At 34.9% G+C, this 23,513-nt stretch overlaps 1 protein-coding gene across 1 annotated transcript; it reads right to left on the bottom strand.

Annotated features, from left to right (window-relative positions):
- Positions 1-4,918: 4,918 nt before the first annotated feature.
- RBM11 (RNA binding motif protein 11) lies at positions 4,919-20,463 on the bottom strand. Its single transcript, XM_027842566.1, has 5 exons — positions 20,365-20,463; positions 11,852-12,014; positions 10,366-10,438; positions 7,595-7,685; positions 4,919-5,203 (listed from the first exon to the last, which is right to left on the bottom strand). The coding sequence occupies exons 1-5, from the start codon at positions 20,461-20,463 to the stop codon at positions 4,919-4,921; spliced, it is 711 nt and encodes a 236-aa protein (XP_027698367.1).
- Positions 20,464-23,513: the final 3,050 nt, after the last annotated feature.

Consider the following 23,513-nt stretch of genomic DNA (forward strand, 5'->3'; position numbering starts at 1 on the left):
TTTTAAAATTGAAAATACTTTTATCATAGAGTTATCATATACACAACAGAATTATATTAGAAACATTTACAAATATGTGGTTTTTAAAACCTCCATTACTTGTACACACACAGAACCCTCCCTCATTTTTTTAAGGAGCAAGTCATCAGGGAGAGGTTACAATTATTGCCTTGTGAGCAGAGCTTTGATTAAATAATTTCAGTGGCAAGAATTAAAAATTGGAATTTGCTCTCTGAAAGTAAAAACATTTTAAATATCCTGTAAAGCATATGTACTTGTTGTGCTTAAACCTAGAAGATGTGTTTCTACCCCTTCCCTTTCTAAAAGTCACCAAAATTAAATTTGAACTCTATTTAAAAAATTAAGTTCATGGGGCAGCTAGGTGGTGCAGTGCATAGAGCACCAACCCTGGAGTCCGGAGGACCGGTTTTCAATTCTGGCCTCAGACACATAACGTTTACTAATTGTGTGACCCTGGGCAAGTCACTTAACCCCATTGCCTAGCCAAAAAATAAATAAATAAATAAGTTCACTAGTATTTACACATCTTATTAAATTACACATAAATATGTATATTCAATACACTCTCTTAATACACTGAGTGCCTCCTTGGTGGTATTTTTTTTTACTTTGATAAGAAAAAAAAGGAACAAGAACAAAAAGAAGAAAAGAAAGAAAAGGAAAAGAAAAAATTTAGTAAAATGTTATGTGCCTAGTATTTTCAAGGGGCTTTTTTTTTGGTTTTTAAAATAGACCTGATATAAATATGCAAATAAAGCCAATATACCTTGAGAGAAAAATGTTTTTCAAGACATTTCAGTTTTTAGCACAATTTTAGCACAGATTCAAAACATTTTAATTTTTAGCACTAATTCAAAATTCCTTATAATACAAAAAACACCTACAGCACAGACTTTTGCTAAAGTTTTGTAAAAACCTGAATTAACTCCTTTGGAAGTTAAATGTCATGCAGTGACAAAATCAAATACAACTTTTTTTCTTTCAAAGAGTAAAAGATTTGTGACCTGGAAAGCTAGATAACCTTTTACATAAACACTGCATGGAGATAGATCTAAACACCATAGTCTAATACTGCAAAAATGGTTATTATTAGCATGGAAAATCCATGAAAATCTGACTTACATAGGAATGATTCTTAATAAATAGTATCCAAAATGCTCTACACTCTAGGCTATTAGCACTGGGAATTTTAGAAGTTCAAAAAACTTTTTTTTAGCACCACTTTTTTAGCAAGGGAGAAGGGGGAAAGAGATAAAAGATTTAAGAGGCAAGTACCCAACAAGTACCCAACCTTATAGTCTTGTAAACACTTGTTCACTAACTGTGGAGATATTGCAGCTTTAGAAACACTAGACTCAAGAATGGGAGGATGTGTAAATCATGAAGATCCTGAATAAGATAATGTTTAATAAAATAACAACTTTTTTACATTGTTCCCTAGGCAAGAAAATGATTCCATAGTCTGTATTAAGGAGAATTGTTTTTCCCCTTAAAAATGAATTCTCATATTTTATTATTTTTAATAAAAAGTAAATAAAAATGTCAACTTTTTCCTCCCCTACATAAGACAGCCATTAACTGTTTTCCCTCTCGCTGAACTAATTTGGGAGGAAGGGAATGGGCCCAGAATTACCAGGTATGCCTGCCATATGTATGTATGACTATCTCTATGTGTATGTATGAACATATGTACATAAGTACATATGTATATATGTACTGATATACTCTATCTATCTATCTATGACAGTTCCAACTCCACTGAAAATACACATCTCCAGTATCTAGGGTCTAAGGTCAATCAGAAGATTTGGAACAGGAGGAGCCAACAGTCCCAAGCATCCTGTTCCCTAAAGGCCCACATACACAGCATATTGTATTGAGAGAGGAAGCACCAGAAAGTGGATGAAGAGGATTCAGAGAAAGGAGTAAGTGACTTAGACCAGGAAGTCTGAGAAGAACCTGCTTTGGGGGCCCTTGGCCTCCTCAGAAATTCACTTTTTTTATGCATGACATAACCTGCACTATACCTAACCCCAACTAGCAATGGAGGCTTCTGTCCTGTGCAAAACAGAAAAATGTTTTATATCAACAAAGGAAAACAAAGAAAACATCATTCAAATACCCACATTTCATGATGTGAATAAAGCTAAAACACTGGCAAATTAAATTGAACAGCTGCAGACAGATATTAGGTGATAAAAGTGGGTGGCACGTGACAAATTTGTTCAATCTTTTTTATTCTTCCTCAACATTTCTTGCGCCTGCCCCCATTTCATACGACCACCACCTTGGTGCCTTGACACTTCTTGCCTGGACTATTATAATGGCCCTCTAATTATATTTTAGGACAGCAGGTTATAGATGAAATAGGTTTGTTAATGAGTCACACCATAAACTGTAAGTCATGACAAACATCTAAATTCATGAACTGAATTGAACGAAAGAAATTATTATTGCATGCAAAATACATAGAAATTAATAACATAACTCCTGTCCTTGAAGAATTTATAATCATTTTGGGGGTGTGAAGAGGCTAGAAGGAAAAAAAAATACAAAGGGACACATAACTATAATATAAAATAGAATATAATTGTCATAAAGGAAGTACAAACAAATTGTTATGGGTTTTGAAAGAACAACAAACAAGGAAAGGAAATTCAGGAAAGACTTCTTGAATGAAGGGAGGTGGTAGCTGAGCTTGGCTTTAAAGGTTAGATAGGATTTTAACAGGCAGAGATCAGCTATGATGACATAAACAGCAGGACCAAAGATAGAAAGAGGGAAAAAAGGACAGGTTTGAGGAATGCCACAGAGTCACATTTGGGTAAAGTATAGAATATATAAAATGGAATAAGTAGTATGAAATAAGTTTGGAAAAGCAGAATAGGATTAGAATAGGAAGGACTACATTAGGAGACATCTTAAGAAATTTGAACTTTTTTGTTTGTTTTCTTTTTGAGAATAACAACTTCTGCTGCCACTATAAAAAATATTTTCCCCTCTCAATTAACTCTAAATTAACAAATTCTTCAAGAATTGAAAATAAAAGAAAGTTTACTTTTCTTTTCCAGTCTGCATAATGAATTAAGCCATATTATATAATATTGAAAGGCAGCCAGGAAGATCTTGGTTAAATTCCCATCTCTGATATATATTGACTGTACTGACTACATGGCCTTGGGCAAGTCACTTAACCTTTATGTTCTAGACAATTTTAACTGCCTAAGATTATCAGTTGCAAAGAGTGTGCCAAACTATATTGGTAGAGGGAATTTCCTTATCTAAGAGTTCTCTATAGCAATGAAATCATGTTTAATTTCTACGCATTTCCAATATTTTAAATTTTCATGATGTTTAAAACTCCATGTTTAAAAATTCCACATTGTTCACAAGTATAATTAAAACTTTTTTAATAACAATAACAATAACCCAACATTAGTAGCTAGTATTTATGTAGTGCTTTAATATTTGCTAAGTGTTTTACAGAGCTTAATGAATTCATTTGTCACAACAACCTGAAAGGTAGGTGCTATTCCTTTTACAATTGAGGACACTGAGACACAGAGAACTTAAGTGACTTACCTACATGTCACATATCTAGTATCTGAATCAGAATTTGAATTCAGGTCTTCCTTGCTATGAGCATTGAGATCTATCCTCTGTATAACCTAGCCACCAGCAAATTATTTGAATATATGACTTTCAGTGTAAATATAAGTGCACATATTCCAAGTTTTAGGAAAATAATTGTCTTAATACAATATGGTGAAAGAAATCCTTAAATATTAATGATTAGCTTATCGATCTGGAGAGGTAAATCTCAATGATTTCATACAAATCTATTTCAATTAAGTTTGGTAAATTAAAAAAAATTCTTTGTTCAGGTCTCTGGCATAGCTACAGAATTAATCTGATAAAAGATACAACTTTGAAAATTATATAATAAATGTAATTTATTGTGAATTATGATTACTAATCATTATAACTTATTATAAATTTCTTCATAATTTATTTCATGTTCCTAATGGCATAATCTCTTGTCCCAAAATAAATAGTTGCTGATTTATCTTGAAATAATAATTCTATAATGATCCAAGTTCCAAAAAGTTCCAATATTTAGAGAGATATCAAACTTGAATAGACCAAAAAAAGATTAAGTTCACTTAGTAGGGATTTGGGTTATCAAGACTAAAATCAATCCTAGCAAATTAGTTGATATATTATATTGATACATTATAATATAAAGCCAATTTGCATATTATTTAGTAATAAAAAAGATGTATATAAACCTGAGGACACATAGACTTATTCCCACAAGCCAAGAGAGCCAATAAGCAGTTTTGTGACTAACAGCCTTTCATTAGAATCTCATATACCTCAAAGACCCATAACAAAAAGGTTGAATCAAAGAGTATAATAATTATGAGAAGTATAAGTAAGAAAAATAAAACCTATTTACTTATTAAGAAAAATGCATTATTTATGCTTGCTTTAGCTTTATGAATGAAAAAAAATATCTCTGTCCTCACAAGTGTGATTTATTGATGACAAGGAGAACTAGATGGAGAACATGGATTGACCAATATATGGTGCTTTATGCATAGAAGATATTCCATAAATATTTGTTGATTGATTGATTGGCTTAGTAAAAATCCATTGCCATGAACAAAGTGTATTTTTTTAGCTGAGGCTGTGATAATTCTTAAGAATAGATGACAAACATATTACTATTTCATTTGCAAGTTTTCTTCATTGAAAGCATGGAATTAAATACCAATATCTAATTGGTCATATAATACACTTAAAAATAAGTCACAAATCATAATTATTCTAATTGTGCAAAAATGCAATTTTCTTTGAAGTGTAATATAGATTAATCTTTCATTTAAATACAATATTAATTTCTTTTTCTCTTCTTATACCTTCTATATTTTTTGTTATATTCTCTTACATTTCCTATGTCATCTTCTGTGCTACTATCACTAGTTTCTGGCTGCCATTTTCTTTTATTCACTGGGTAAAAGTCCCAGTCACTTGGCTGGTGAGCAAACTCAAAAGAACTTGATCTAGCATCCAAATCTGAAAGAGGATTTGGCATGGATAATACAGAAAAGCTTGAGGCTAGTGGTGGTGTCATCTGGCATTTTGAAGGTTGTACCATCAGATTATACATAGGATATTGCTATGATTAAAAAAAAAAGATATGTGTATAAGAACAAGACAATAAATGTAACAATCTGTATATACTAGATACATAAGTACTTATTAAACCAAAGTGTTTATTGGTAAACAAGGCATACTGGCTATGCATAATAGGGAAGTTTCTGAAATAGACATAAAAGGGAATCAAAACACATGACATAGCACTATAATATGGATAGTTGAGGTATGGAGAAATCACCTTAGTTACTCATTTTAAATTAAGCTTGCTTTACGGGTAAGTGAATTAAGGTTCCACTCAGCTATCAGGATCAGACCTTTAGAGTAGAGAAAAAACAAAGTGGACGAAAAACATCTATCAGTCAGCCTATGAGGTACAGCAGAACAGGTTCTCTCAATATATTTATCTTGGCTACCAGCTGCAGGGCAATAAGAGGAGAATATCAGCCTGAATAGCATTTGAATAAATGAAAGCTTTTAGTAACACCTAACTACTTATGGCTACAAACATCCATTTATTTAATACCAATACTATTCTTTTAATGTGCTGGGACTACAAATCATATAATACTACAATTTAGAATTTAAAATTCCAAATGGCAATTTGGAAGAGACCCATGTTTATATTAAGTAAGCTGAAAAATGTTACCAAGGATCACTCACACTTAGGAGAAGTAGTAAAAGCAGAAATAATGCCAAACTCAAATAGAAAGGTGGGTTAATTCATGCATAAGTATCCTTTCAGACCACAAACAGACTTAGTTTTAAAATGTTGTATTATCTATTTTTTATTGTATTTTTATTTATTTTGTTAATTATTCTACATTTTGATTTTAATCTGGTTCAGCCTCACTTGGGAGGCCCACAGTCAAACAGGCTATGTTTGACACCTCTGCTGTAGTGGATAGAGAGCAAGCTTCAAAACCAATATCTTGGTGTAAGTTCTGCCTCTCAAACATAGTGGCAATGTGACCCTGGACAGCTAACCTAATCTATCGGTGTTCCAGATAACTCTTTAAAACTATAAGTTGCAGAGAAGGTACCAATTTGTACTGGTAGAAGGAAGTTGCCTCAACCAGGAGTTCCTTATGCTAATGAAATCATGGTTATCCCTATATTAAATTATACTTGAGAAATAGTATATATCAAAATAGAGGAAAGATATATGTGACCAGGAGGGGAAATAGAATAACCATCTATGAGCAGGTCAAGTAATAGCCAAGATATTCAAAGATTGAGTAGTAGTCCTCTAGCAGTGTAGGTAAATTTTTCAAGGACAATTCATGAAAAAATAAATAAGAACCCTGTGATAGGAATCGATTTGCATCCATAGAAGAAATACTCACACTGATGAAATCTCAAATACAAAAACAATCAATAAATCTTAAAGTTTGACCTTTACAAGATACACTTAAGCAATAACCTCTTTGTTACTAAGGGATGGCTCAGTGTGTATAGGAGATGGGGAAAGATATATTTAGAAAACAATGTAATAAAATCAAAAGACATCAATAAAAATAAGAGAAAATTTTAAAAGACAGAGAAAATTTTTGAATCTATCCTTCCACTTAACTGTAACCTCTGTGTCTTGTTTCATTTGTAGTAAGAATATCAGGATGAATGTGGTACAATTCTTCCACTAGTATGCTCACTCACTGATTTAATGACCGCAAGCTCAGACCACAAACAGCTAAATTAAAGTTAACAGCATTTAATTTTCTTTCCCCTTCTCTAATACTCTGCTCCATAACTGCATTAAAATAATATACAAAAAAGCTTACACAACTTTTCATAAATAGATTAACCACAGAAAGCAAGTTATAATAGGTAAAATATAAAAAAGCATTCAGCTAATAGTGGTCTTTATATTTTTAAGACTGCATATACCTCACTGACCTCTACCTCTTTCTAATGATAAATTTCGATTATTGGAATTCCTCCTTGACATCTGCTTGTTGAGATAACAGATATGTGGGGATTCAGCATTAAAATAAAATAGTAGCATATGAACATACTATTAAAGTCAAGATGAAAGTGACACACCAACTTCCTCAGAATACCTTCTGGTTTTAAAACATCTGGATTTACTCTCCACAGTTTTTTTCTTTCTTCATGTTTTAACTTGATATTACAAACTGTGCCAAATTCATGAAAACCAACACATAGAGAGTTGGTTTGGGCACCAGGAAGACATGGTTCAAGTTCTGATTGTAACACATATTAGCTATATGATCATGGCCAGAGTATTAGATAATACTCTAGGTATTATCTAAAACTATAAGTTATGGAGGAATTGCTGTTGTGCATCAGGTGAAAGAAATTTCTACACTGGTATTTTCCCATGATGAGGACACCACAAGTAAAAGGTGGTTCCTCTCCCTAATCAACAACAACAACAACAAATTAAACTTACCATACTCTGAGAGCCAAGTTCCTGAGTAAAGCTACCATCATTTGCCGTTAAGGTTTGTATGGGAAATGATCTTGACAAAAAGTCTTCATTTCTATTAAAAGAAGCATGAACACTGAAATCTAGAGATTTGTACATGAAACACAAATACACATACTCGAGTGCACATACACACACACACACACACCTATTGCTTCTAGGAAGCAGCATATGCCAGAAAAGTCAACCACCACCACCACCACCACAACAATAACCTTGACTACCTTTGGACCCCAATAGAGGGCCCAGGACCTTTTGGAATAGTAATGTTTCTAGCCCACTGTCCACAGTCATCTTCTTGGGAAGCAATACTTTACAACTTCCTGCAGATGCTAAAACCACATCTATTGAAGACCCAGAAAAGAGAATTCTTGCCACTCAGGTCTGTGGCACTGTCAAGTTGTTCGACATGAGAAACTGATATGATTTTATCAGTAGAAGTTATATTAAAGAAGAGGCACTAGCCTCTGTTTTACTACTGCACCTTAAGGAAATAGGACTTTCCCATTTAACTTGCAGCTAAGATCTTCTGTGTTATCTCCTATATTAGAATATTAACTCCTTAAGAGCATGGACTGTTTCAGTTTTCTAAATGCATCTCCAAGGCAAAGACCTGTGTTTAAATCCAGATTCAGACTCTTACTGCTATGTGACTCTGGGCAAGTCATTTAACTTTGGTTTGCTTCAATTTCCTCAAATGCAAAATGGAAATAATAATAATATGTACCTCTCCAGGTTGTATGAATTAAATAGTATTTGTAAAAGGCTTAGCAAGGTGTCTGGCACATACTAGGTGCTTAATAAGTGCTTATTTCCTTCCTTTATTTTTTGCTCTAAGACCCATTTGTCTAAAGTGTTCCTGAATTGTATAGCTTTCCTCCAACTTTCTTCTACTTCTAAATTTTCTAAAAAGCACTAAAATTTCTACTTCAATTGTTTCCATGACAGTGGTAGCAGGTAGTCTAATGGGTGGAGAAGGGAAGGGGACAGGAGGAACCAGGGTCTGCATTGGCTATTTGTATGGATGGATCAGATACTATCTAAATCAAAACAATAAAAGGGTTATCACTAATTGTAGGACATACAGATTTACTAGAAGTGTAGGATCAGAAAAATCATTAAAATATTCAAAGAACTGGAAAATAGAATTATGAGACAGTCTTGGAAGATAGATCATAACGCATCAATCTCAGGATTACTAATAGTCTAGAAAATTAAGGAAAAAAGCAATCTGAACATTATGCCTCAAGAAATTATCAAAGAATACTTCATAGAGTTTAAATAAGCAACAGAAAACAAATAGATTATTCCTTGGTTTCTTGACACATTATAATTTTACTCCAATTTTTATAATTAGCAGTTGGGAAAAAATATACACCAAGTGCCTGAAGACTAAAATTACTTATTAGGTGGTTACTCAGGGTCATGGTAGATTTCTCAAGGAAAATAAAGTGATGGGCTATGAATACAAAATTTTCTACCCAGAAAACTTCAGTTTTCCTAAAGAATAAAAGGTACATATGTACACAAAATGATCAGAATTGCTTAAATTTCCCTCATGTGACCTAAAGTGGCTATTGATCACTGCAATAGCCTGCTGATGAATCTGCCTGCCTTAAATCTTTCCTTACCCCAATTCATTCTCCATTCAGCTACTACAGTGATTGCCCTAAAACACAGGTCTGATCATGTCAAACCCTCCCACCCCACCCACCTCAATAAACTCCAGTGCTTCTTCCTATTACCTCCAGAATTAAATACAAAATGCTCTGTTTGGCATTCAAAAGCCTTCATAGCCTAACCCTCTCCTACCTTTCCAGACTTCTTACACTTTATTCCCCAACTCCTACTCTTTGACCAAATGACACTGGCCTCCTGTGTGTTCCACAAAAACACTCCATCTCTGCTCCAGGCATTTTCTCTGGCTGTCAATAATACTTGGAATGCTGCTCTACTTTCCCCCCATGACTACTGACTTCCCTGGCTTCCTTAAAGTTTCAACTAAAATTCTACCTGCTGGGCCATCTCCAATTATTCTATCTATATCTGGCCCCTGGGCCAGGGCTCTGGAAGAGAAAGTGAGGCTGGTGACTTTGCACAGCCCTTCCTCACTCAAATCAAAGTCAACTGCAATCATGTCATCCTCTCCCTGATGCCATGGTCCTCTTTGAGAACAGAGGCCAAACCACAAAAAAATCTAAACAAAAGTGATAGCTGCCTATGTAAAGCATGATAATATTTTCTTTTTAGAGTTTCCCTTGGTAATTATTATAATTAGTATGATTTTTCTCTGAGCCCTACAACCCTTTAGGGATGATCTTAGAGATTAAGTAGATATATCTCTGCTTCAGATCAGATGACTAAAAATAGTGCAACTTATAAGTCCAGTCTACCAATCCTTAACCCAGTAATGTGGTTATAAAAAAGAATATAAAATATTGAATGTATTACCACTAACAATTGAAAATGATAAAGTTCATACTTCTTTTCAAATATTCTATTTTCATTTCTCTTTGATTACAAAAGGTCTACTTAACTTTATTCCTGAATTTGGTAGCAAGGCTTTACACTTTTTACACATGCACATGTGCACACACACACACACACACAGATGTGTGAATATGCACATACATCTGTATGTGCATAAAGAAACATATATTTATATTTTAAGCTCCCATTTTTATTGGAATAAGTGTACCTCTAGCAAATATTATTTCTACAAACTATTTCATTACCTGCATATTTGTGAATTTGTATTAATATAGTTCTCAGCAACTTGGTTATTCAACTCAGCTGAATGGGAACTCCCTACCAAAAAAAAAAAAAGATTATATTAGTTTTAATTTCCTAACTGCATTTTTATAATTTATCACTAAATCTAATAAAGTGACAGAAAGGTTATGATTAAAAAACAGATACATGAAATATATGTCTATAACCTCAGATGAAAGGATAACATAGAGTTCTTCCATCAAACACACACATATACATGATTCCTACTGAATTATAAGAACTATATATTCAGTATGACTGCGTTTCATAAAAATGCATAAGTACAGAGCTATAGAAAATGATATTATTTACATCTTTAAAACTATCAGTATTACTCTCCCTTTAAACCTGCAATGATATAGAAAATGCAACCCTCCATGAGGGAATGAAAGAGAGGGATGGAGTATCATATACATATACAGAAACCATCTGCTGAGCTCTTTAAAAAGCATGCAACAGATTACTCCCAAAGAGAGCATCTATTTAGCTAATTTTCCACTTGCTAGAAATAAATTGAGATAAGTTCTTCTCCCAAGAAAACAATGTTTCTAGTACAAAAGGGAAAATCAAACAATAGGAAATATAAACCACTGGTTCATATTTTTTGACATATTAAGAGTGGATTACAAATACTTATTCCAGAGACATAGGTAGCTCCAGAAAACTCCAAAACATATAGCACTATTGTTGCAAGGTTCTCCAAGCCCTAAGAGATATGGTGTCTCTGTGCATCAGTGCACACCAGTATTGATGAAAACAGATGATAGTTAAAACCACTGACAACTGCAAATACGAGAGGAAGCCTGGGTATCATAGGCATGGCATCTCTCAGTAAGGTATTCAGTACAATTGTTTTAGTCATTCCAGTCCCTTTTGTGGATGAGAAGTACACTGATGATCCTGCTACTCTTAGAAGTTTTTCTTACTGGCCTATATATTTGGCTGTAGGATGGCTTTTAATAGGCAGGAAACCACAGCAAAGAGGCCAAATATTTCATAATCAACAATGTACAAGGGAACTAAAAACTTGCAATTCTAATATTAAATTCTTATTTATTTAATATTTAATCTATTTAATAAATTATAATATTAAAAATCCCCTAGACTCATGGACCTGGATCATTCAGAAGCCTCAATTAAATGGAATGACAATATATCATATTAAAACAAAATGGTAAAGCTGAGAGGACACCAAAAGATCATCTTATCCAAATATTTCATGTAATAGATGAAGAAACCAGGGTACAAAGGGGTTTAGTGATCCATTCACACAATAAGCTTGTGGCATAGCCAAGACTATAGCTTAACCCATTATTTTTTAGATCGTGTCTCAGTAAATTTGATAGGACATTTAGGATTATCTGTTTGACCTATGTATTAATAACAAAATAAAACAGAAGTACCACATTTAAATTGTCATAATGTGAATTCAAGAAGTATAGGACTTACCAAATCTATACTGCACATTAATTGGTCTACCATATAAACGAATTCCATTTAACAAAGCTATAGCATAGGATACTGATTCTTGATGTTTAAAACAGACAAATCCAAAAGGTTTGGGTCTTCCTTCTTTGTCCTTACATATGGTCACTTTGGTTAATGGTCCAGCCTGAAAGGAACTTAAAAGTTATTTTGTCATAAATCTCAAAAGTTGTTCTTTACTCTTCTGCCAGTTTGGTAATTATAAATCATGACCTCAAAGATGACTAATAATAGATACATGTAAATTCATACATCTAAATATTCTCAATATACTATGTTTTGGTAATGTATTACACTAATGCAAACTTGTCTTGTGGTTTGCTGGGGAAACAAGGAATCACTTACAGAATTTAACATAATACACCACTATTATTTTACTCAGGCATCTCATAATATGTACTCTTAAATACTAATAAGAAAGGCATCTCATATTTGAAACCTCTTAGAGAATTTCTGCCTTTAAAAAGTATATTTTATTTGTATAAATATTAACACATAATCTTTGTTATGTAATATAATGAGTGCTTTAAAAGAACATCAACAACAGTGAATAGTTTAATTCGTAATAGTTTAAATATCTCTCATATTTTAAATGACAAACTTTTTTTAAATAATATTATTACATGGTCCAGATGGAAATCTAAAATACATGGTCAATGGTTGTAACTTTAAAACCAGATCAGTTTCTAAACATACTATTTAACACTTTTATATCAGAGGTGTCAAACTCACTGCAGAATAATGCCTGAACAAGATTAAAATGTAATTGGGAAATGTTTAACAGCATAAATAAAAATGCAATACAACATAATGTTAATTTTGGCTTTAGATGACATAGCACTCTTACCAAAATTGGAAAAGAAGTGAATAAAACAAGTGACCTTTTAATATTCATTTTTCCTCCTTATATACACTGCCAAAATTATGAAAAAAAAGCTTCAGGTCTCAGAGAATCAGATTTACATAAAAGGAACCTTAAATTTGGAAATGTAAAATAATTTGAGAAAACCCTTAATTATAGAATTTCACATTTGGAAGAAATCAGGTAGTACTACCTTCATATCATCAAGGGTCTCCTCTAATAATACATGAAAAACATTCAGACGGTTTTTGCTTGAAAGCCTGTTGTGAAGGGGAAGCCAATACCTACTGAGGTATTTCAATTTCCTCTTCTGCACAGCTCTAATTGTTCAGAAGTTTTTCTTTACCTCAACTCTACTACCATCCCTACATCAATTTATGGATTTGCAATTTTAACAGATTTCTCTTTGTTATGCCATCTGTAGCAAAGCAAAATTGGTCCTATTCCTTCTTCCACATGAAAGTTTTTCAAATACTTGAACAAAGTTGAGTCACCTCCAAGTTTTCACTTTTCCAGGCTACATATAACCAGTTCCTTCAACTGATCTTCAAATGTCTTGACCCTGAGCACTTTCATCCTTGTTTTGCCAAACAAGTTGTTCAAATTTCTGTAAAACTGTTATCTACATCATTCCAATGATATGGTTCATCAATCAATAAACATTTATTAATATTTATTACCATTGGCCCACTTAGCGCCAGACACTGTGCTAAGCACTAGGGATACGAAAAGAGAAAAAAGACAGTCCTTGCCCTCAAGGAGCTTATAATCTAAAGAAGAAAACAAAATACAAACAAATATAAACAAAGCAAGTATATACAGTGTGAATAGGAAATCATTGAAAGAGGGAAGGCACTAAAATTAAGGAAGGTTGGAGAAGGCTTCCTATCATTGGTGGGATATTATTCGGGATAATAAACATTGTCAACAATGTGCTAGTCACTGTGGATACAAATACAAAAGAGCTGGAGATACACATATAAAAGCAAAACAGTCTTGGACCTAAAGGTGTTTATATTTTACTGAAGGAGCTGACGTTTCTAAGTTGATATCCCATAGACACCTTAAAATGTCCAAATCAAATTCATCATTCTCAACAATCTGCTCCAATACTTCTAATGTTCCCTACTTCTATGAAAGGATTCTAGTCCTTTCACTGAGGTTCACAACCTCAGGCTTCCTCTCCATTCATTCTATTCCATTCCCTAGATCCAATTAGTTGCTAAATCTTGTCCTTTCTACCCACACATTTCACATACATTCTCCCTATTCATGCAGTTACCATCTTCATTCAGACCTTCATCACCTTTTCTTAGATTATAGCAATAGACTCCTATTAGGTCTCTGTGTCTTCAAATCCCTCTAGTCTATCTTCCAAGGAACTATCAAAATAATTTTCCAAAAGGATAAATCTGACCATGTTTCTCCCTTATCCGAAGTTAAAGTATAGAGTGTGAGTGTGAGTGTTTGTGTGTGTGTGTATGTGTGTGTGTGTGTGTAGTCTATAAGGTAATATACAAATTCCTTTGTTTAGCATTTAAAACCCTGAATAATCCAGCACTAGACTGTCAGAGTACAGAACCTTCACTATTCTACCTAAACTGACCTATTTCACATTCCCTATACATGAAATTCGACTTCTTACCTCCACACCTTTGCGAAGACCTCTAAGCCTTTTTCAATGCTTAGCTTTCTTAAATGCTTAGTTTACATACACCAATTTTTGTATGAGATCTTTCCTTTTTTTACGTTAAAATTACATTGTACATATACCTGTTATTATTATTATCCTTATACCTGTTAGTTCCTCAGAACAGAATATTAGTTCCTCGAGACTATTTTTCATTGTTGACAATGCACTCCTATCACTTAGCCAGTATCTGGCACAAAATGGATATTAAAAAAACATATTTCCTTTTATTTCTTTTTCAGTGTGTCAGACTTTGAAAGAGGCACATTGAAGTCCTCCACTATTATCTTCACAATTCAGTTCCTTTCTTTATGAATATAGATATTATGATATATGTGATAATGGCATATATTTTTAATATTGATATTGGTTTACTATCTATAGTTCTCTAAGGTATAATAGTTTTCCTTTTTATTTCTTGTTACTGTAAAAAAAATTCATTCTTTGACTGTTAGCATTATAAAAGCACTTTTAAAAATGTACCTGAAACATGGTTAATTTTTTTTCACTCTTATTTTCATTTTTTTGTATCATAACATTTTAGGTGCATTTTTTTATATACAACAGATTGGTTTTCATTCCTTATCCATTGTATTTTTCTCTGTTAATAAGTTGTTTAATAGGTTCACACTTAAAGTTATCATTATTGGGCTCCTGCTTTCCTCCATTTATTTTTTATATTGCTTTTTAGCTCCTTTTTATATTAAATCTTTCAGATGCTACTCTCTTCTCATAGGCTCTCAACCTTTTCTTTCCTTCCATTTGCTTACCCAAAATCACATTGTTTCATTTAATTTCTCATTTTTAGTGATCTATTCCTGTTGTTATCTTATATCTTCTCTTTTTCTCCCCAATTAATAAATTAATGAGAATTTTCCTTCCCATTTCTTTTTTAATAATTTTATTTTACTGAACCTTATCTAATAAAATTTTGCTTTCTTTTATTTCTCAGTCTGTAATTATTTCTAGTCTATTTTGAATTTTATTTCTCATTTGTGAGTTATATCCTTATCTATTCTGTTTTCCTCAAAGGGTTAAAGCTTCTGAATTACCACATTTGAGCTCCCTCTTCTATTCAGAAAGATGTTACTCTAACTCATTCGGCCATGTCTAACTCTTCCATGACGCCATTTGGGGTTTTCTTGGCAAAGATACTGAAGTAGGTTGGCATTTCCTTCTCCAGGTCATTTTACAGATGAGGAAACTGAAGCATACAAGGTTAAGTGACTTGCCCAGGGTCACACAGCTAGTGGACTATCTGAGGTCAGATTTGAGAAAGATGAGTCTTCCTGACTAAAGGCCCTGCACTATCTACTGTGCCATTTAGCTATTCAATTTCTATGTAATTGCGTATGTAAAACTTTTTCCTTTTTTTTTTAATGTTGTGACTCTGACCACACAAGGTGATAGAAATTATCCTTGTCCCAAATTATGGGCCCAACCAATCTCTCTCTGCCCATGATCAGCTTACTTCAGAGGTCAAATCATCTTGTCACTGGCTCTATCTCCCTCTCTTTTTTGGTCTTTCCAACTTCTCCCTAATACTCTGAAAGGTATAGTCAAATACATTACTATTGCTTCCCAAAAGGGCATGTAATTCAACTGCTCTATTATTCCATTCACTCTTCCTGCAACTACACAGAAAAAAACATTCTCCCAGGTTACCATTCTTAAATTTTTGTTTTCTCCCCCTTTAAAAATATAAGACTATCCAGGGTAAGGACTGTCTTGCTTTTGTATTCATAACCCTGCAACTTAACACAGTGCCTGCCACATAGTGAGTGCTTAATAAATGCTTTTTCTTCCATTCAGGTCATCATTCTTTCAGAGAAGGTAACCTCCCAATGCATAAACTACCCCTATATTAAAACCACCTGTCTACCTTTATAGACACCTCTAGGTATATGAGAACTTCTATAGCTGCAGCTCCCTGCTCCAGGATCAGACCCCAGTCCCAGTCTGCCCCTCCTCCCTCAACTGCCACTCCCTACCTATCCCTTGCCATGAAAGTATGAGAAGAGTCATTCTTTGGCCTTGGATTTAGCAGGAATTCACCACCCATTCTCCTCTGTTCCATCCTGATCTCTCCCCCTTTTAGTATTCCACTATGGTGATTCCTTTCCACAAAAGACATTGACCCACTTTTATGACTTCATGTTGCATCAGTTCAATTCTTCCACTTCACTTATGATTCTTTAAGTTGCCCTTAATGCTTAGGACCCTTAAGTCATTTTTATCCACTGATATTTTCTTTTTATTCTTTCTTTTTATCCCATACATCAATCTTTCTTTTTTTTTTTGGTGAGGCAATTGGGGTTAAGTGACCTGCCCAGGGTCACACAGCTAGTAAGTGTTAAGTGTCTGAGATCGGATTTGAACTCAAGTCCTCCTGACTTCAAGACTGGAGCTTTATGCACTGTGCCACCTAGCTGCCCCTCAATCTTTCTTTTTAAAGAATAGCTTCTAAAAATAAATTTACCTTTTTGGAATTGTATTTGTTTACCTTTCTTGTACTTCTACCATTTGAAGTGTTTATATCTCAAGAATTCAGCTTCATGTCTTTTTTTTTCAGAAATACATCATATACTTTTGTTTTAAGTACATCCTTTTTTATTGACTATTAGGTTCAGATTTGTAGGGCATGACATTTTCGAGTTGTAGTTTGATCTTTAAACACACACATGTTTGATTTCTTCTAACTGTGGAATGAATTTGTTATTCAATTTTTATTTCCTTCACATTGAAAGATCTGTCTCCTTGCTGCTTGTAAAATATGTTATCATCAAAACTATTAAATTTAACTACTCTATATCTGAGAACTGGAAAGACTTTTTTTCCCCAGAGTAATATATGGATTCTCTCAAGGGATGCTTGTTTTCTGTACACAGAAATTCTGCAGTTTTCTTTTGTGATTCATTACATTGCAATATTCAGATTTTAAAAACATTGCTGAGTTGTAGGATCCTTATCTCTGTATACCCTATCTTGAAAGTTAGTTATTTTAGATTGCCTAGAACTCACATATTCTTTTAACATCATCCCTTTCCTTCCCTTGTGCCAAAATGTCCTGTATATTAATATTTTAATATTATAAAACTTTGAATTTCTTTCTCACAACTGTACTCCTTTAGAGATTCATCATCATAGATTTATTTTTTCTCTTTTTTGATCCTACATTGAGAACTCGTAATTTCTTGTCGAAATTCATTCCTGATTTCTTCTTTTGTGAAATTTTATTTTTCTTTCAAACCACTTTGTAGTTTCTTCTTATTCCATGATCTCTAGAGTCCTCCATTTTCTGCCCTTCATCTGGAAATAATGATTCATTTTCCTTCATATTATTAAGAGAACTTTACGTTTTCTTTGATGTTTTACCAATTGTTCATCCTGTTTTCTAGAATCCTCCCTGCCTTTTCTGCTTGTGTGGTGTACTCTTATTGAGGCTTTTTCTCTTGATAGAGTGGTGTTTTAGCCTATTTTCTGCATTCTCAGTCATTTACCCTCTGGACTCCTCCCTTTGACCACTATGCAAACCCTTGAAATCAGGCTGCAGGACTGCCTCCAGCCTTGTCTCCAGGTTGCCTTCCAGACTTTCCTTACATATTGGACATTATTTCCCTTCACATACTCAATATTACAGCACAACTGGCCTACTTGTTATTCCTCCCATGACATTCCACCTCCCATATTTTGGACAGACTGTCTTGAATGTATGCAATAGACTCCTACTTAACCACTGCCTCTCAGAACGCCTAGCCTCCTTCAAAGCTCAGCTCCAACCTCCTATAGAATGCCTTTACTGTTCCCTCCAATCCATCATGATCCACCCCCAAAGTCTTTTATATTTCCTCTGTATATATTTTGTATTTCTACATGTCCCTAGTAGAATGTAAGCTCCTTGAGGGAAAGGACTGTTTAGTTTCTGTCTTTATGGCTCCTACATGTAGTTGAACATTAACTCCATGATAGTGAATTCTTTAAACCTTGTTCCACCACTAATATCACTGAAATAATTTCTCTGAGATCCACTGGGACCTCCCTTTCTCATTTCTCCTTTCCTACCTTTCCATTCCCTAAGCTTCAAATATGCTTTGGTCATCCAAAAACAAAATTCCCCATAAAATCTCTCTCTTGACATTGCCATACCTTTAATCTTATAGCTATCATTCTCTCTCATCCTCTTTATTGTAAAAGTTCTGCTGCCCAAATACCTTATACTTACTGCCTCCACTTCATCATCCTCCAACTTACTCAACCCCATTGTACTCTTTTTCCTTTACTACTCTCCTGAACTTGCTTTGCTCTTTCAAAGGTCATTAATTATTTTCTTGTTGCCAAATCCACTGGCTTTTCCCAAAAGAAGGTAGGGGGTGACATCTTTAGATATGATGAAAAAGTTCATAATCTGAAACTGAAAGAGAGGAAAGACAAAGTAAAGAAAGTTAGGAAGTGATTTTAAATGAAAATGTTAGTTCAAAATCAATTTTTCTTCAGGTTTCATGATTATCATACAGCCCAAATTCTTCATCATTTCCCTTAATGTTTGCATAGCAAGCGGCTATGCAATAAACTGCCAATATAAGGCTGTCTGTGAAAAAATAAAGGTCTGCTCCCAATTTTATTTAGTTAAATAACTTTATACTTCAAAGTGTTAACATCCTCTAAAAGACTCACTGGCTTTAGAGTTGGAAGATAGCATGGAGTTCATCCAGTCTCACTATTTTGTTTAATAGTTTAAAAAAACTGAATTACAGATTATTTTAAATAAACTCTCTCCTGTCTGACACTATTGTCATAGCCTATTTTGCAAATTATTTCTTTAGGTATATTTATATTGGCACTCCTCATTTTCACTGTGTATTGATATGCTCGATTTGGCTTCCCAGTAATATGTTAAATTAAAAAGGTTTTCTGTTCAAACCCACAGAAGGAGTCTTTAATTAAAACCACTATTAAGTGTGAAGATTAATTGATATTACCATCAAAGTTTGGCTTGACTGGCTCATGTCATCAAGACCTCCTGTTTTCATACACTTAAAAAAAGATAATGATGATGAAATTTTAGTTCCTTCTTTTGGAAGTAAGACAAGTCATTGAATTTGGAGCTTAAGACCTTTGCTGACATCTCAACTCTGAGACATCCTCGTCTCTCAGCGTTCATTTCCTCATCTCTGGAACGGGATTAGCTTTGAATCTATGATCCAATGATTATATGAGAGTGTGTGTGTGTGGGGGGGGGGGTTGGTTTTGTTTGTTTTTGTTATTTTTAGTGCTAAAAGAAAAAAAAAAAACCTTGACTTGACTTTAGCCTAGAGAAGAACACGATATAGGTTTAAAGATTTAGAACTGGAAGGGAACTCTGAAGTCATTAATTCAATATCCTAATTTTATACATGATGAAACCAAGTCTCCAAAAGGTTAAACAACTCACCTTAAGTCACACAGGAAGTAAAAGGCAGAAGTAGCATTAGAACTCATATCCTCTGATTCCAGCGTGATACAGTTGAAATCCTGCCTCTGACGCTTACTACCAATGTGACCTTGAGGAAAATCACTTTACTACACTGGGCCTCAGTTTCCTCATTTGTAAAGTGAGGGTGTTTCATTAGGTCATCTTTACAGTCTCTTCCAGTTCTACACAATCCCTTTACCTTTGAGATGCCTATGAACGCCTCCCATGGCATTATTCTGCCTTACACGCAACTTCAACCCTTTACACCTGGCCCTAAGTGCCTGAGGTTAGGGCTACCGAGACTGGACTTTTAAAGCAGAAGCAGGAGGAATAGGAAGTCAGCAAAACAGAAGAGGCGGTGTTTTATATTTGGCCTGGGCTCTCCCAGGCCAGCCCGGCCAGGGGCAGGACTAGGCCCGCAGGTCTTGTCCGCACCTCCTCCGCAAACTCCTAGGGGAAAGAAGGCTTGTTACCTGCAGGAACAGTTCATAGAGAATCTCCTCTCGCACCCTAGTCTCTAAATTTCCCACGAATACCGTCCGGTCTGCAGCCTTCTCCCGTGTGTCCGACATAGCTCCTTTCGCTTCGCCGCCTGCGCGTCAAGCCCCAGCACCAGGTGCCGGCAAAGCCTCCTCCTCCTCTAACCCGTCACCATAGCGATGGGGCCGCGCCTCCCTGTGACTGGCCAGGGCTCCCTCCAATCCGCTTCCCCTTCCCGGCTTTAGCGCTCCAGCTCAAAGCTAAAGGATGCTGAGCCAGGGTGGTGGAGGTGGAAAGGTAAAACGGAAGGACACCTGGCTCTGTTTCATTGTTCTATGTACCCACTGTATTTATAATACACTACTGGATACTCACTTAGGATAGAAGCTGCAAGATTTCAGAGAGTAGATTCAAAAAAAAATTAGATATCAGGGGAGAGGCTTATTTGCAGTAGAAAAAAGATGGAACATCAAGCGAGCACCTAAATATTTAAAAATCATCTTCTTTCGTAGTGCGTTGTATTACAGACTAACTCATAGGACTGTTGTGAGGATAAAATGAAACAATACTTTTTGTAATGTTAAACAGCTATAAGCAGGGCAGCTAGGTAGTGAAGTGGGTAAAGCATCCGTCCTGGAGTCACGAGCACCTGAGTTCAAATGTGACCTCTGACCAGACACTTGACACTTACTAGCTGTGTGACCCAACCTTACAATTTGGACTTTTTTTTATTATGATTAATAATTTTATTAAGAGCATTTGTTCTGTGAAGTTTGGATTCAGTCAAAGGGCCACACTTGAGAAGCTAGAGGGAGGCCACGTGTGACCTCGAGGCTGCAGGTTTCCAACTACTGAACTAGGTTCTTCTGGTTAAAAAAAAAAGGAAAAGAAAAAGGAAAGAGAAAAAAAGGAAAAACAGCAGGAGCTGGCAATACAAATATGATGCAGTCATTATAAGCAGCATCATATATAACCAGCTTCCTGCTCTAGCTATATGATTCCTGAATGTCAGTCTTTAAATTATTTGATTCTCAGATGATTAAAGGGGATTTCTTCATTTTTTTAGTAGCCGAAGCATCTCAGTGTGTTTGGCATCCTCTGGAGATATCAATTATTATAGATCCTCAAGAAGGAAAGCCTCAGAAAAAAAAAAATCTATTGTCAAAGTACTGCATACAATCTTTGTACATCTGTAATATTTTAAAATAATACTTTTGAAATAAATATCAGACAATAAACATTTTTAGGGTGGTGCAGGGTCTGGACCAAGAATTTAATCAATGAAGGGTGCTCCAAGTATGCAAACTTCATCCAATGGTATGTATCTACAATCTTTCTCTAAAACAGAGACTTACCTGGGAAACTGAGAGATAAAACTGATCCATAAACACACAGCTAGTAAGTGTTGAATAAAATGTTCCACTCCTTCTAAACCTATTCTTTGTGCTCTAAGTGACTGTACCTTGTACACTTTGTGTTGAATAGCTTTATACTCCATGCCTTTTCTTTTTAGAGATACTAGATTGAATCAAAGCTGAGCTTTAAATAATCTTTCCTGTGGGTCCTGGGTATGGCTGGACAGGGCTTAAAAAGAACCAGGATGTTCAAGAAACAGCCTAACTCCTTTCTCTAGATGCCAGATTCTCTAGAATTGAGCCCTGGCAATGTGTCTGTGTTTGAGTCCAGAACTAAGAGAGTCCCTTTCACAAAGAGAAAAAGGATGAGTGACTCAGCTCCCCAGGTCTGGAAACAATCGTTGTTATACATATTAGTTAATTTAAATTAAGCCCTCACTCAGGTAAGGCATTCCTTTTACTTTTTTGCAGTTGCCTTTCTATAGTATTCAGCATAGCATCAGGGCAAACAACAGAAAGAAATTATATTATCAAAGTACCTCACACCCCTTTCTACTTTTACAACATTTAAATATTTGTTACAAGGGATGGCTCACTGGATGGGGAAGGTGGAAAGGGATATATTAAAAAATGAAATTTATATTCTTCTTATGCTCTTCTCTTCTTTTCTCAAACTTCAGATACAATCCCTAACCCCCTCCCACACACATCTCAGCAAAAGTCCTCTCCTCATACAAAATTGAGAAATACAGGTTTAAGACAGTTCAAGATAGCATATCAGAGGAAATAGTGCAGGCCAACACACTTTCACAACTACTCTCTAAAGACATGAAAAATACACAAAACACAATCTTGATAGGGAATCCGAGGAAAAATCAGTGAGTCATCTTTTCAGCCTTGGTCAGCTTAGAGAGTGTGAGAGAGAAACATCTGTAGACAAAAGATGGGGTTCATCTGTCAGAGTACTCCATGGAGTTTGCCGGTTAAAAATTGAACTGGAGCTCAGGACTATGTGCTAAGACAAGAAAAGTTTGAGATATAGCACAAAGATTCCTAAAGCTGCGTAGAGAACAGGAACAGGTGCCAACTGTAAGCTCTAACTCTTACCCCAGATTTGGGTCACAAATCAAGTGAGTACTGAGGTTTAGACCTGTTCCTGTGTATTGAGCAAAGGGTAAGAACAAAATTGACAATCAACCCAGTGCTCAATCTGAAACCTACCATGGAATAACCAGGGCAGGGAGCTCAGACTGAGGAAAAGCCTGTCATGAACTCGCAGCCTTTCAGCTAGTTGTTTGCTGGTAGATAGGTCCACTAGCAGTCAGCTAGAATGTTAAACATTGGCAAACACACAGTTGTTTTCCACAAACCCAAATTTATGTCAGCACCTTGCAAAGATCAGGCCAGGGCAGTGATCAGACCACCTTGGATCCACTTAAAGTTTTTAGGTTACTAGCCTGAGTTTCCCCTGAAATCCCTGAAGAAGACAAGATGAAATACTCAGAGAAAACAGCAGCAGAACCCATTGCAAAATATTAATAGGTATAGAAAAGGGGTTTCACAACATACAAGATCCTTTCCTGTTAAGAACAAAACAAAACTAGAAAACATAGGGATAAATGAATCTTTCCTTGAGATAAGTAGAATCTATATGAAATCAAGTACCAGAATTATATGTAATGAAGACAATCTAGAGTCCTTTCCAGTAAGATTAAGAGTAAAGCAAGCATGTCTATTATCACTGTTCCTTGTTTGAAATAGTGCTAGAAATGGCAAATGTCTCAACA

This window comes from Vombatus ursinus, unplaced genomic scaffold (assembly GCF_900497805.2).
Source record: "Vombatus ursinus unplaced genomic scaffold, bare-nosed wombat genome assembly UNPS02014877.1, whole genome shotgun sequence".
Taxonomy (NCBI): Eukaryota; Metazoa; Chordata; class Mammalia; order Diprotodontia; family Vombatidae; genus Vombatus; species Vombatus ursinus.

Excerpts from the sequence above, each read along its gene's own strand:
- RBM11 (XM_027842566.1), bottom strand. The coding sequence starts at position 20,463 with ATGTCGGACACACGGGAGAAGGCTGCAGACCGGACGGTATTCGTGGGA. Across the intron at positions 12,015-20,364 it reads TCTATGAACTGTTCCTGCAG|GCTGGACCATTAACCAAAGT; the intron begins GTAACAAGCCTT and ends AGTTCCTTTCAG. Across the intron at positions 5,204-7,594 it reads AACTTGGCTCTCAGAGTATG|CAATATCCTATGTATAATCT; the intron begins GTAAGTTTAATT and ends TTTTAATCATAG.